The sequence below is a fragment of the Salvia hispanica genome, chromosome 4 (genome assembly GCF_029641045.1).
Source record: "Salvia hispanica isolate PSC_SH4W2 chromosome 4, Shi_PSC_v1, whole genome shotgun sequence".
Lineage (NCBI taxonomy): Eukaryota > Viridiplantae > Streptophyta > Magnoliopsida > Lamiales > Lamiaceae > Salvia > Salvia hispanica.
Window position 1 is genome coordinate 44,030,758 of NC_142695.1, and position 13,280 is coordinate 44,044,037.

General features: G+C 38.7%; 2 protein-coding genes and 1 pseudogene across 4 annotated transcripts; all 3 read right to left on the reverse strand.

Annotated features, from left to right (window-relative positions):
- Window positions 1-328: 328 nt before the first annotated feature.
- Window positions 329-3,605, reverse strand: LOC125193875 (G-type lectin S-receptor-like serine/threonine-protein kinase At4g27290). Of its 2 annotated transcripts, none has more exons than XM_089069712.1 (7): window positions 2,174-3,605; window positions 1,944-2,087; window positions 1,732-1,856; window positions 1,442-1,652; window positions 1,119-1,356; window positions 890-1,040; window positions 329-793 (listed from the first exon to the last, which is right to left on the reverse strand). In XM_089069712.1, the coding sequence occupies exons 1-7, from the start codon at window positions 3,414-3,416 to the stop codon at window positions 494-496; spliced, it is 2,412 nt and encodes an 803-aa protein (XP_088925838.1). In that variant the 5' UTR covers window positions 3,417-3,605; the 3' UTR covers window positions 329-493. The 2 variants fall into 2 exon arrangements, with proteins under 2 accessions (XP_088925838.1, XP_047947761.1); XM_048091804.2 differs by having other exon boundaries at window positions 1,119-1,362; window positions 2,174-3,603.
- A 596-nt stretch (window positions 3,606-4,201) lies between these two features.
- LOC125191843 (G-type lectin S-receptor-like serine/threonine-protein kinase SD1-1) lies at window positions 4,202-7,194 on the reverse strand (annotated as a pseudogene). The gene is made up of 7 exons (XR_016137821.1): window positions 5,902-7,194; window positions 5,686-5,820; window positions 5,479-5,603; window positions 5,157-5,367; window positions 4,832-5,069; window positions 4,617-4,767; window positions 4,202-4,553 (listed from the first exon to the last, which is right to left on the reverse strand). The product of XR_016137821.1 is annotated as a G-type lectin S-receptor-like serine/threonine-protein kinase SD1-1 (transcript).
- Window positions 7,195-7,977: 783 nt separating this feature from the next.
- On the reverse strand, window positions 7,978-10,714 carry LOC125194067 (uncharacterized). Its single transcript, XM_048092073.2, has 6 exons — window positions 10,595-10,714; window positions 9,447-9,797; window positions 9,291-9,371; window positions 8,849-8,929; window positions 8,656-8,778; window positions 7,978-8,575 (listed from the first exon to the last, which is right to left on the reverse strand). Exons 2-6 carry the CDS (start codon window positions 9,730-9,732, stop codon window positions 8,529-8,531), a joined length of 618 nt encoding a protein of 205 aa, XP_047948030.1. The 5' UTR covers window positions 9,733-9,797; window positions 10,595-10,714; the 3' UTR covers window positions 7,978-8,528.
- Window positions 10,715-13,280: the final 2,566 nt, after the last annotated feature.

Genomic DNA, 13,280 nt, shown 5'->3' on the forward strand with positions numbered 1-13,280 from the left:
GTTGCTGAAGCATCTCGAGCTGCATTTGTGGTTTAGGTCTATCACTCATCTTATTCTTAGCTTTTCTTCGGCAGCAGGACGCTTCAATATCAGGATCAAAAGGCTCTAAGATGTGATTCATAGAGGGCGTGGCAATACCTACGGACACCCTATGTATTGAATGTCTATTATGGGACCTTAGTTAGGCAGTACTACCTAATTTGTTGAATTGATTATAGCTTAACTGCATATTATAACTTGATTGCAATAGTCCAGTTATAGTAATATTTTCTCTATGTATAGAGGCAGGGCTAATGTTATTGAGTAATTAGTCTACCATTTTTCGAGATTTAAGTCTGAAAAAGTGATTCATCATATTCGAATAGAATGATGTAGTAATCTGATATTCATACATCTGAAGATCCTCCCAACACTCCAATAAACACAAGTATACAAAATTTGGTTTGCTGTACCTCACAAATCACAATGCTGCATTTCCTCCTCCTTCAAGTAACTACCTGGCTTCTATGTCAGTTATGGTCACTGCGCCGCCAGTACTTCCTGAGGCATTGCTATGCGATAAACTGGAGTCCCCGTGCAAGAAAAACCCGGGCTTCCTTGGCTGAGGCAAGACCGCGTCCTCAGTACTCAGCATGAGCACCACAGCCGGCATCATTGGCCTCTCCTCTGCCACATTCTGTACGCACAATGACCCGACTTGAATGCATCTCTTCACCTGGGATTCCACATACGAATTTTTGTAGCACGGATCCATCATTTCCAATTCCCTCCCCTCCTTACAAAAATGCCATGCCTGTCACAGTTTATGAAGCTTATGTTCATATCCTATGGCATAGTGTGTTTGTGTATGTCTGAATCTATGCAGTTTCATTGATGAGAAAATATTTACCTGTTCTAGAAGGTTCTTGTAGCAGGATGGATGCTTGAAGCCTCTGTTCTTCTGTCCACTGACGATCTCCAAGATCATTACCCCCAAGCTGTATATATCCGACTTGATGGAGAACTTTCCATCAAACGCGTACTCTGGAGCCATGTAACCACTGCAACGAGGTTGTCACACATTAGTTAGACTCTAGAAGAAAAGACTGCATATGCACATATGTGTATAAAATGCATACTATGTTCCAACTACTCTTGTTGTTGTTGATATCGTTTGATCTCCTTCAAACATTCTTGCTAAACCAAAGTCTGAAATCTTCGCGTTTAGGTTCTCATCTAACAAAATGTTGCTTGTTTTCAGGTCCCTGTGGATGACGTTGAGCCTGGAATCGTGGTGGAGGTAGAGAAGGCCTCTTGCAATCCCCATGATGATCTCAAACCGCTTTGGCCAATTCAGCAGCACCCTTCTTCGCTGATCTGCAGCTGTTAAGTGAGTCAGTGTAAGAATACATGTCGGATTATGTGCTAAGGTTATAGGTGTCAAAGGGAATGATGATCGAACCAAAAATGAAATGATCCAAGCTTCTGTTTATCATGTACTCGTAGATCAGCATTTTTTCCTCCCCTTCAACGCAGCATCCCAAAATCCTTACAAGGTTCCTGTGCTGAAGCTTTGCAATCAAGTTGATTTCAGTAGTAAATTCTTCGTGGCCTTGTCCAGAAATCTTCGACATCCTTTTCACTGCGATTACTACTCCTGATGAAAGGTTTCCCTGCAACAACCAGATTCAATATAGAAAGTTTGCCTAAATTCTTTATATATATCTATCAGTACATAAGTGGTGCTTTTACCTTGTAAACAGGACCAAATCCACCTTGGCCGATCAGGTTCTGTTCCGAGAAACTATCTGTGGCTGCTTCAATGGTTGCCAAGTCAAAGATAGGTAACTCTAATTCCTCAGCTGCCATTTTAGAATCTGTTGAAAGAGTTCATAAATCATAAGCATCTTACGATGTTTGGAATAATGCTTGCTCTCATTAATAGAAAGGTTTAGTGATGTAACCTAGTCGTTGGATGTAACCTCGTCTCTTGCGCCTGATCCTCATAAATATGCCCCAAACAGCCACGCCCAAGATAAGCATCGCCAAAGTAGAAACAGTAGCTATAACTATGATTGTCTTCCTTGATAATCCATTCCCCTCATTATCTGTCAAATGTTATAAGTAGTCAAGCATAAAAGCATGTCTTGCTATATACAAAGACAACCTTAGCCTAATAAAAAGATTCATTTACCAAGGTCTGAGATAGGCACGCGAATGTAGATGCTCGGTGCAGGACCAGATTCTGTAGTGTACTCCCTCATATCAATCAAGTCCCCAAACCACATCATGCAGCTGCTCCCATTGCTGAAGAATGGATCAGCATAGGCCGTGCAGTTGCAGTTCTTGAAGCATTCATCGCGGCATTCCTCACTAGACATGCTAGTGTTCAACTGAAAATTGAGTGAATCAGGGAACTTGATTCCTTTAACCTCAAGAAACCCCTCTTCTGTCTGGCAATCCAGTGACCGATTCCTGGTGCACCCTCCTCTCCACTCGAACACGCTCCATTCGCTCTCAGATACAGGGTGGAACCCCCTCAGACACTGGCACACTGGATTCTTGTAAATCTTGCAGATGCCATTGCTACCACACACATCATAACCGTCACACAGATCATGAGGGAGTGCAATCATGAGAATCCAGCCATCTTTCCTCTCGTTCATCACGTATCGCTGGAGAAAACCCGAGTAATTCATGGTTAATCTGGCATGAACTGAATCATAATAAGGCTGATGAACTGAGACCAGCCTACCCTTGTTGGTTACCACTTCAACCCTCCAAGCTGGATCTTGTGAAGTTGGATATCCAACAAAGTTCCCATTCCAAAACACAACCCTGTTTAAGATCTCCTTCCCTTTGGCAATTATAGTTTGAGATAATCCTAGGTTTTGTATTTTGTAACTAAACTCTCCCATGGATGGATCGTCAACACTTTTCCATGAGGTCAAATATTTACCATCTCCAGTGCTAATGTCTTGCACTAGTGTCATTCCCGGCAGCCTAGTGTCGCCTGGATGATCGAAGCTCTGCCAAATATACGACGAATTAAGGCCAACAACAAGGTTTCCAGAATTCAGGAGCTGCAAAACTGGATTTGATTCCGCTGTGGAGGAATTGGAAGACCAAATGGGTGGACCTTGAGCTGAGGTGAGGATCAGATTGCCGGTTGCAGATAAAGTTAGAACTCCGTTGAGGCCGGTGATCGGATTTTGTCTGTTTGCAACCCAGACTACGATGTCTGGTGTGGCCTTGTACCGTATTCCCAAGAATCTGGAGGTGGATGAGCCCGGAGAGAAGAATCCGAGCTCGAATGTTTGGGATGGAGAGGTTAAGAAGTCTCCATCACCAAGAGTTTGGTTTGAAGAAAGTTTGTCATCTGCAAAAGTGAATGTGGAGATGGTTAAGAGGTAGAGAGCTGCATAGAGGAACTCCATTTGCAGAGAGGGAATGGAAATGGAGGCTTATTTTGTGTAAGTCATGAAGTTTAAGCAAAAATATTTTCTTGATGCAACTGCTGGATGCAACCTTTTGGTGGGGAGAAAACTTGTGTTTGTTGCCATTGACCTAGTCAGTAATGAGTAATTGATTGTGAATTTGTGATTGGATTACAAGATTATTCTACAGAAACTTTAGTTCCCATTATCGAAAATTGTGACTTTTAATATAGCAAACTAAACTAACCACAAAGTTTAGATTGACAAATAGTGCTCAAGTTGCCAAAGTAGGTAGATGTAGAGCCATTGCTTTGTCATTAAATGGAATTTTGCAAGAATTTTCAACCGTGGGGCCTGACTGTTGAAAATTTATGTAGCCTTCTAGAATCTTTGCTGGCAAAACAAGAACAATCGAAGGGATTGATCTTTCGTGTTCGAATAGTGTGTTTGATACCCAGCAAAAATATAACCACCCTCGATAAACAGAAGAAGATAAACAAATAACAATACAAGTGGTTGTTCTATTCTATCTAACTTGCAACTTTCCGTTTTAATTTGAACCCTCTAGAATTTGGTGTACTTATTTATTTGATGCATAAATTTTAATTAACAACTTTTAATCATGAATTAATAGCTAATTGCAGACGACGGACGGCGGACGACAATGTTTGCCCACTTCTGACTACTGGGTTCAGAAATTGACGATTATAGTCAATGGTCAATAGCTAAGGAGGCATCACACATTCACATCTCATTTTCTTATAATCAATTATCAACTTTACAGCATTAATTATATGTCATGATCAATATGGAATACAAGGCCCAAATATAAATTGGGGTTTGACTCTCTACCTACCTACCTTCCTTGTACTTCACTTATGGTTACTGTACTACTATTACACTTGTTCTTCTCATTGCTGGGCTCATTCTGCATGAAAAATGTAGGCCTCTTGGGCAGAGGCAGCACTGTATCTTCTGAGCTCAACATGAGAACCACAGACGGCATCATCGGCCTCTCCTCTGCTGCCTTCTGAACGCATCTTGAATGCTCCTCCTCACTTGCCATTCCACATGTGACTTGTTGTAGCATGGATCCATCAGCTCCAACTCCCTATTTTCCTTCCAAACTAACCATGCCTACATCCAGTTTTATCAGCATTGCTAAATTTGATCATAGCTATATGGTTATGCTTAATTTACCTGCTCCAAAAGGTTTTGATACCCCAAGGCGCACTTAAAGCCTCTGTTCCTTTTCCCACTCACTATCTCCAATATCACCACACCCATGCTGAATACATCCGACTTCATGGAGAATTTCCCATCAAATGCATACTCCGGAGCCATGTAGCCGCTGCAATCAGATTCTACGCATTAGGAATCTATAAGACAGAGTTATATGTGTGTGTGAAACTTACTATGTCCCAACAACTCTTTTTGTTCTTGCTGCCGTTTGATCACCTGCAAACATTCTTGCTATACCGAAATCTGAAATCTTGGCATTCAAGCTCTCGTCTAACAAGATATTGCTTGTTTTCAGGTCCCTGTGGATGATTTTGAGCCTTGAATCATGATGGAGATACATAAGGCCCCTTGCAATCCCCATGATGATTTCAAACCTCCTTGGCCAATCTAACAACATCCCCCTTTCCTGATCTGCAAGGGGTGAAGACTGTCAGTGGTGCATTTTCTTATAATTAATTTGGCTTCAATGTGCGGAAAACATAAGAAAAATGTTCAAACCAAAAATGTAATAGTCCAAGCTTTTGTTCAACATGTACTCGTAGACTAGCATCTTCTCCTCCCCTTCAATGCAACATCCCAAGATTCTGACCAGATTCCTGTGTTGGAGGTTCGAGATCAAAATGATTTCATTCTTGAACTCTTCATCACCTTGTCCAGAATATCTCGACATTCTTTTCACTGCAACTATTTGCTCTGCTGACAGGTTTCCCTGCAATATCGAGTCATGAATAGAATCTTGTACACATATCTTTTTGTGGAAGTTAAATACGCACACAAAGTCACTCATATATGCATACGTATCTCTCAAATGCCACTTCACCTTGTACACAGGCCCAAAACCACCTTCTCCAAGCATGTTCTCTCCTGAAAAGTTATTTGTGGCTGCTACGATGGTTGCCAAATCGAATAAAGGTAACTCTAGTTCCTCGCTGGCCTTTCTGTAATCTGTCAAAAGAGCAACAAATTTGCTTCAGAATCTAGAAAAAGTTGTCTTCTTCCATCCATGTAAAAGGATTAGCAATATAACCTCGTTTCCTGCATCTCCATGTAAGTAAGCCTCCAAGACATGAAACCAAGACAAGCATAGTGGTAAAAACACCTATAAGTATGAACTTAGTCTTTGCAAATCCCTTCACCTTCTTAGCCGAATCTGTCAAATTATCTTTTAAAAAGAAATAAACTGTTACATTCCATATTTCACCAAGAATTATGCAATTCCTAAATAAGAAATGTTCCATTTTACCTAGTTCTGTAGCAGCCACACGAATATAGACGCTCGGGCCATCACGGGCATCTACAGCCTGCTGCTCCCTTATATCAATCAAATCCCCAAACCACATCAAACAGTTGGTCTCATTTCTGAAGTATGGATCAGCATAAGCTGTGCAGTTACAGTTCTTCAAGCATTGATCACGGCATTCTTCAATGCTCATGCTCGTGTTCAGTTGAAAACTCAACGAGTCAGGAAACTTGAACCCTTGAATCTTCAGAAAGCCATCTTCCTTATGGCAATCCAAGGGAGGATTTCGACTGCATCCACTTCTCCAATCAAAAACCTCCATTCCTTGTCGGATTTTGGCTTGAAACCTCGCAGGCACTCACACTCGGGCGTCTTGTAAATCCTGCACACGCCGTTAACACCACACCACCCGTAGTTATCACACGAGTCACGAGGCGATGTGATCATCAGAATCCAGCCTCCTCCCCGCTCATCCATCACGAAGCGTTGAAATGATCCAGAGCTGTTGATGATCAACCTGGTATGAACTGATTGTTTCAATGGCTGAAAAATTGAAAGCACCTTACCCCCGCTGGAACCAATCTCCGCATTCCACGTCGCGTCGACTGAATCCGGAAATCCCGGGAAATGCCCGTCCCAGTAAATGGCTCTGTACCTTCTCTCCTTCCCCTTCATCGTGATTATCTGCGACAATCCACCATTCACAATCCCGGAAATGAATTCTCCAGAGGAGGGATCGTTGTCGCTCTTCCACGACGTCAGAACATTCACATTGGGGGTTTCCGTTTCCTGCAGCAGCTTCATCCCCGGCAAGAGGGTATAATATCTCGGAATTTACTTGGATTACTAGGTTTCCGTAATCGGTGAGGTGCAGAAGTGGATTTGATAGTGGTGTGGAGGAATTTGAAGAAGACCATAGGGTTATACCTTGTGGTGAGGTGAGAATGAGATTGGCGTTTTTGGATAGAGTTAGGACTCCGTTTGGGGCGATGAGGGGATGTTGCCTGTTTGCAACCCAAACGACGACGTCTGGTGTAGCTGTGTACCGTATGCCCAAAAATGTGGGTGTGAATGAGCCCGGAGAGAAGAATCCGAGCTCGAATACTTGAGATGGAGAAGTTAGTACGTGTCCATCATCAACAAGAGATTGGCCTGCAGAAAGTGTAGAAGCTCCATTACTCTGTTTCAAGTTAATTGAGAGGTAGAGAGCGGCGAAGAGGATTTTGATAGCCATCTAGAGAGAGAGAGAGAGAGAGATGATGTTTAAATTGGGAAATGCAAAAAATTCCAAGTTTGCTTACTCCCTGAAACGGTAGTGGAGACGGAGACTTGCTGCGTTGAATCGCCTTTCCCTCCATTTTCATAATCAGTTATTTTGATTTTTGACTATTGAATTTTTAATTTTCTCGACTAATATATATTCCATCCATGATGAAAATTTATTAGTGTCAAATAAAATGTCGTGATCAGTGCTTCAACTCCATCAATGGTTTTCTTTCAAAAATATTATAAACAGCTTTCCTTTCAGTCACTCCATTACCATAAGAATTCATCCATTCCTTTTTTGGAATAGATTTATCTTTTTAATTATTTGTATAAAGCTAACAACTATTTACACTATTTATGATTCTTCGTTAATGAAAATAAAGACTCATTCTTCGCTTGGGCATATATTTGTCTTAATAAATCATGGTTACTTGGAATTATGAATTTTGATATATATTGACTAACCAATATTAAGGAGACAAGGTTGACCATCTCAATTTGTTGAGTCATGGTGACCAATCCAAATGCATTTACTGGTACGAAGTTGTATATTGTAATTGTTCCTTTAGGCTTTAACTATCCCTCTTATTTATGATAAAAAAAAAAATCTTATTTCCACTTTCAGTATGAATACTTATACAACTACTACTGTTTTTATTACATAAACCGTGAGATTTAACTTTACAAACAAGAGCAGAACATTGTAATTAAACCTTGAAGATTAAGGTGAATGGGGTTGTAATTCATGGCTTTTTTGTAGGAGCTCGTGTCTGGGATGAAACGATTATGTGCAGAGTCTGAGTTTGTTTAACATGACGTTGAAGACAGAAGTAATGACATTTTATTACTAGATAATCACGCGACTACTCTCGGCCGGAATACAATTGAATAGTCTATGACGATGGAGTAAATTCCACTTCCCTGGTGTTGATATTACGTAACACCCCTAAGGAAGGCTTGGCCAAGTGGCTCTCAGCCAAACAAGCCTTCCCCGAGCAGCTCTTGCACCAAGCAACTTCCCACCAGAACAATTGAGAAAAATATCAAAGTTATAAAAATGCATAAAAAATCATATCCCAACAATAATCTCAAATGCATAAAAGAACCCCTGAAACTATAGGAATGTGAACTCCCCAATTCTAATCTAATCCACTCCTTGCTGCTATTTTGGAGGAAAGAAGCTTACACTGATGCATAGATCATCAGCGTTATACAAGAACTCGCAAATGCACGAGTCTTTCTCTTCCACCTCGTTCACTTCACAAAGGCTTTTCCAGCCTTCGGTGTAGAACGTCCTCCCGTCCTTCCACATCATGCGCTTGGCAGAAAACTGTCTTCCTTTTGGGTCGAGGAGCGTCACATTCTCAGGGAGTTTCAGATTGAAGCTTTTGATCACATCCTTTGGTATATACTATCATTGTAGTAGCAATATGTTGGTCAAAAATTGTAGATTCTATCAAAATACTAAACAAATGTGTTGTGTATGCTTACTAAGTGAGTAAATCCTCTGTACGAAATAAGGATTCGGGGATGGTGTAATGAACCCGGCATTGACGAGCTCTAAACCGTACCAATCGTAGGTTCTTCTGATACGTTTGCTAGAACTGGCCGTACCTGAGTTGGGCAGAAGGATCAATAAAGCAACTAGCCACGTAAACTGAACAAAACAATTTATTGAACTTACCATCCCTCGCTAGCTCCAATGGAGCATCGTCTCTTGTATCCTCATCTACGGTGTGAGCATCTCGGTGATTCGCTTCTTTAACTGTAGAGAGACAACTGTCATCATCAGTGCATCTAAAACTCATTGGCAGCAGGTTCAGACTGGAAGGCTGACTAAAGAAGGGTCAATAAACCAAGAGCAACAATACTACAAAATATTCAGATAACAGAGTTAAATGTACCAAATATCACATATATGTACTCCAAATTGCTAATTTGACACGGTTTTAAACTTCAAAATTTTAACATCACATTTCTGACGAAGTTAAACACGAGTTTCGGATGTGGCTGACTTTGTTTGACATTTGAACACATTCATGGCAGTGGGCACGGTATACTTTTGCATAAAAAATATCGGAAACACAATAAGATCTCAACAAAATAAAAAATAAGGACAGCTTTACCCTCCGTCACTCGCTCCCCTTGAATATACTCATCCCTTGGATTCTCTTCTATAGGCGTGCAATCTTGATTGTCATTATCGTCTGATTCGAATAGAAGGCTCAGATTGATGGACAAACAGAAAATCTGAAGGAAAAAAACCAACTAAGAAACTTTACCATAATTCTCATGTGTGTGTCCTTCACCGATAGGAACATTATCAGGTTTATCAGTATGATTTACAATGCCATCATCTAGTTCTATCTTTATACTCGCCTGCTCTTCAATATTCCTAGTAATCCGACCCCCAACACCTTCTGTCATGCAACCATTGCCTCCATGAATTTTGAAGTCAAGTAAACCATGAGAGAAATACTCATAGATAAACATATCCCCTCCTTTTATCTTATTATCTTCAGCAAGTTTTGCCCAACCATCTTTAAAGTACCAATCACCGCCATTCATTTCCACTTTCACTTCCCACAAATTGTTGTAACGGTCTCGAAGTGACCAATTCTTTGGCCAGTTTCCTGGAAGAGATTGAATAAACATAAAAATCAGCAACCAAGTTGATTAATATTATTCCAAATAAACACTTGATACATCAGAACAGAAAGGAAAATACTATTACAAAGTAAACTATTTCCATTGTCAACCAAACATGTCTTAGGTAGTTAATATTGTTTTCTTTATTATTATTATAATAAAAAAGGATATTACTGCTCTATAAAGATCAAAATTTAATATGTTTAACTATAGCAATATATTTATCAAGCCCATCAAACACGTAAAATGATATTGCAAAGTTAAATATCACTGTGTGGCAACAAAGCATGCTGGATATGTTAACATGGCCTACGAAAAAGTAGCTCGTGATTGGAAACATATGGCACATGTCTCTCTACCAATTGAGTGAAAAAAAAAAAAACAAAAAAATGTTTAGCAATCGTCTATAGAGATGAGCATTAAGGAGCTTGAAGTTGAATTGGAACGCGGAGCTGCAAACAAACTGAAAGGTAGTGAACAGAGTTATAATGCAGCCATTGATATAATTTCCGGGTTGGACGAGCAGCCCTCCATTCAAAACAGAAGCAATAGCTTATAATCTAGTAGCTATTGAAGGGCACAATATCGAGCACAAAGGAAGCATTTCAACTCTTAACATGGAAATGCCACACAAAACATGGACATGAATAATTACCGTAAATCTCTATGAGTTTCAATAATTTATCACTCTGTCATGCTAAACCTCCAGAAACAGAGAGATTGAAATCAACGAATATAACAACAAAAACGAGACTAGAACTGATTAATAGAAAAAAATTACCTGATTTTCATCACCAAGCCAAGGCACGTAAAACTTGAAGAATGCTGGACGATTCACCATTTTTCGCACCGAGAAATTGAACTTTAGTTCTCCACAAAGACGAGTACAGTCAAATTTGATGAAATTAAGAATGAAAACTGTTGAAATCAATAGAAATGAGAAGAAATCAGTTAAAAATCAACAGAACTGAGATGAAATTAGGATTTGACCGAATTCATAACTGAAAAAAATATGACATTCAATGCAAGATATTGGAGTTCAGAACACTTTTAAGTGCAGAAGTTTTCATGTAGTACTATATTTCACCAAAATAGTGCAAACCAACTTAGTATAATTATATGTTACAAGCACTCTTATTACTATTACAACATTTCATTTAATTTTGTTTCTTAATTTTATTTTATCATTGAGTGAATTGTCGGAATAAACAATATACTCCATATAGTTCCCCGAATAAAATTGACTTACACCATCTCAGGTATAGTACTTAAGTAAAATTCTACCAACAGTTGGGACACACACGACTATCCAACTTACAAAACAAAGATCCTTTGGTGGAACAAAATCTAACAATGCAAATTAAAAAAAAAAATTATACCCCCTCCGTCCCAAGGTAGTAAAAACATTTCTTTTGAGCTCAGGAATTAAGAAAATTGAGGTAATTGAGGTGTTGAAGGTTTAAAAGTAGAGAGGAAGAGAGAGAGAGTAAAGTATGAGAGAGGATAGAACTTTTGCCAAAAAAAACTCAGCTACCTTGGGACAAAAAAAAAGAAGAGGAATACGACTCAACTACCTTGGGACGGAAGGAGTACGATTCATTAATATTGAATAAAACAAACGACTCGAATAGATTAGTGTAAATTATGAAAAAATGAAGCAAAAAAAAATGAGCGCACTGAACACCGAAATTGATATTAATGGTAGAAAGCAAAAGAAAAACACAGAAGAAAATAACACGTTACCTTTGGTAATGAATGTCTCTGAACGATGTGTGTAGCCCCACACGCCCTCTATGATTGACCACGATAGAACAAATAAAAGGAAACTTAGAACCATTTTATAGGTGAAAAAAAGAAGTATTACGGGTAAGAGTTCGATGTGGGATAAAGATTATAGGTGAGAAATAATAAGTATCTTGGGTAGTGAGACAATGACTATAAACTAAAAAGATTGTATCTTCCACTATGAAATTTGACATTAAAAATGTGACTATCTCCGATAATAGTTAGATTTCCACTTAGAATACATAATAACTACCAAAGATAACATACATTTGTTGTTGGTTATCCATCGTACTACAGAATCGATAACACAAAAGGAAATTTATTATACTCAACAATGGTGTACAAAACACCAAATACACGACATGATGGTTTGCACAAGACCACATTACAATACTTTTGAGGAAACAACTAAAAACACACTCTTGGATGACACACCTCATTAGATACCTGAGGACACACCACTATACTCTCTGACTCTAACACTCACTTATTTTCAGTTCTTTACTCTCTATAGCATTGCTACAAAAAAATCCTAATGCCTATTTATAAGAATTCAACATCGGAGACCACACAAAAACACCGAAATATTTTGGTACCTAACTACCTATTCTAGATTAATTTATGGTAAGTCGGTTAACATGAGATACATAGTTCTAGTTATACATATTCTAGCCATTCTAATTATTTTAATATTGCAAAATATTTATTTCTCTAATAGTTATGTTCCCTAACATCTTGTCTTTCTCGGCTCCTCTAGAAGTTAGTGGAGACAACTATAGCATTTTGTAAGACGATCTCCTCTAATGTAACTGTCCATTCCACTTGTATTATGTGCAACTAGATTCTCCCTTTTCATAGAATCTACTATGACTCCCTTTACTTTTAAAATTAGCAACCTTGTACATGTTATGTAGTATCAACCTCATACGACCTATGATTTTCTTTTATAAAATACTCGTGCTCGTGCAATCTGATTAGAGTAGGAATTTCCTAATTATCCTTGACATCCATCTATCTATATCCCAAGGTTGATGCATCATGCATGTGAACCTAAACATAGCCCCATAATCACCATTTCTCCACTAAACTATATTTAGACATGTAGCTCTTACTCCACAAACAACTAAGAGTTCTTTCATCTTTGTGTCCTCGCTGTTACCTGAGTGAATAAACATATGGACACAGAGTTAAAATGTAATACTATTACTTATGTAGTTATAGTTTGTGAAAATGAATGAGAGTTGTATGCTTCATCATTGTTTCACTTTGGGAGAGATGTTACATGAGTTGATGCTCACTCCCTCCAAGCTCATACCTAATTCGCAAAAACTTATTTCCTTATTCGATTCAAGCTTGCTGCGACTAATAAAATATAACTAAATAGTATTATCCATTTAATTTTCACAACCTACATCAAATAATTAAACATAGAGGAAGTTGGATCATAACTAAGGTTGCAGATGGATTCAAGGATTTGGATATTAACATAACACGACCATAGAAAATCAAGAATTAAATAATCTGCCATTTATGCTTATACCAACCATTTACTGGCATTTTCTAGAACAAATTTCACTAGAATCTCCAAAAAAAAATAAAAAAATCAAATAGCAATAATGAATTAAACATGACTGAGACTAATTGCAACAAACTAAATAACACAACACAAACGTCAGAAAACA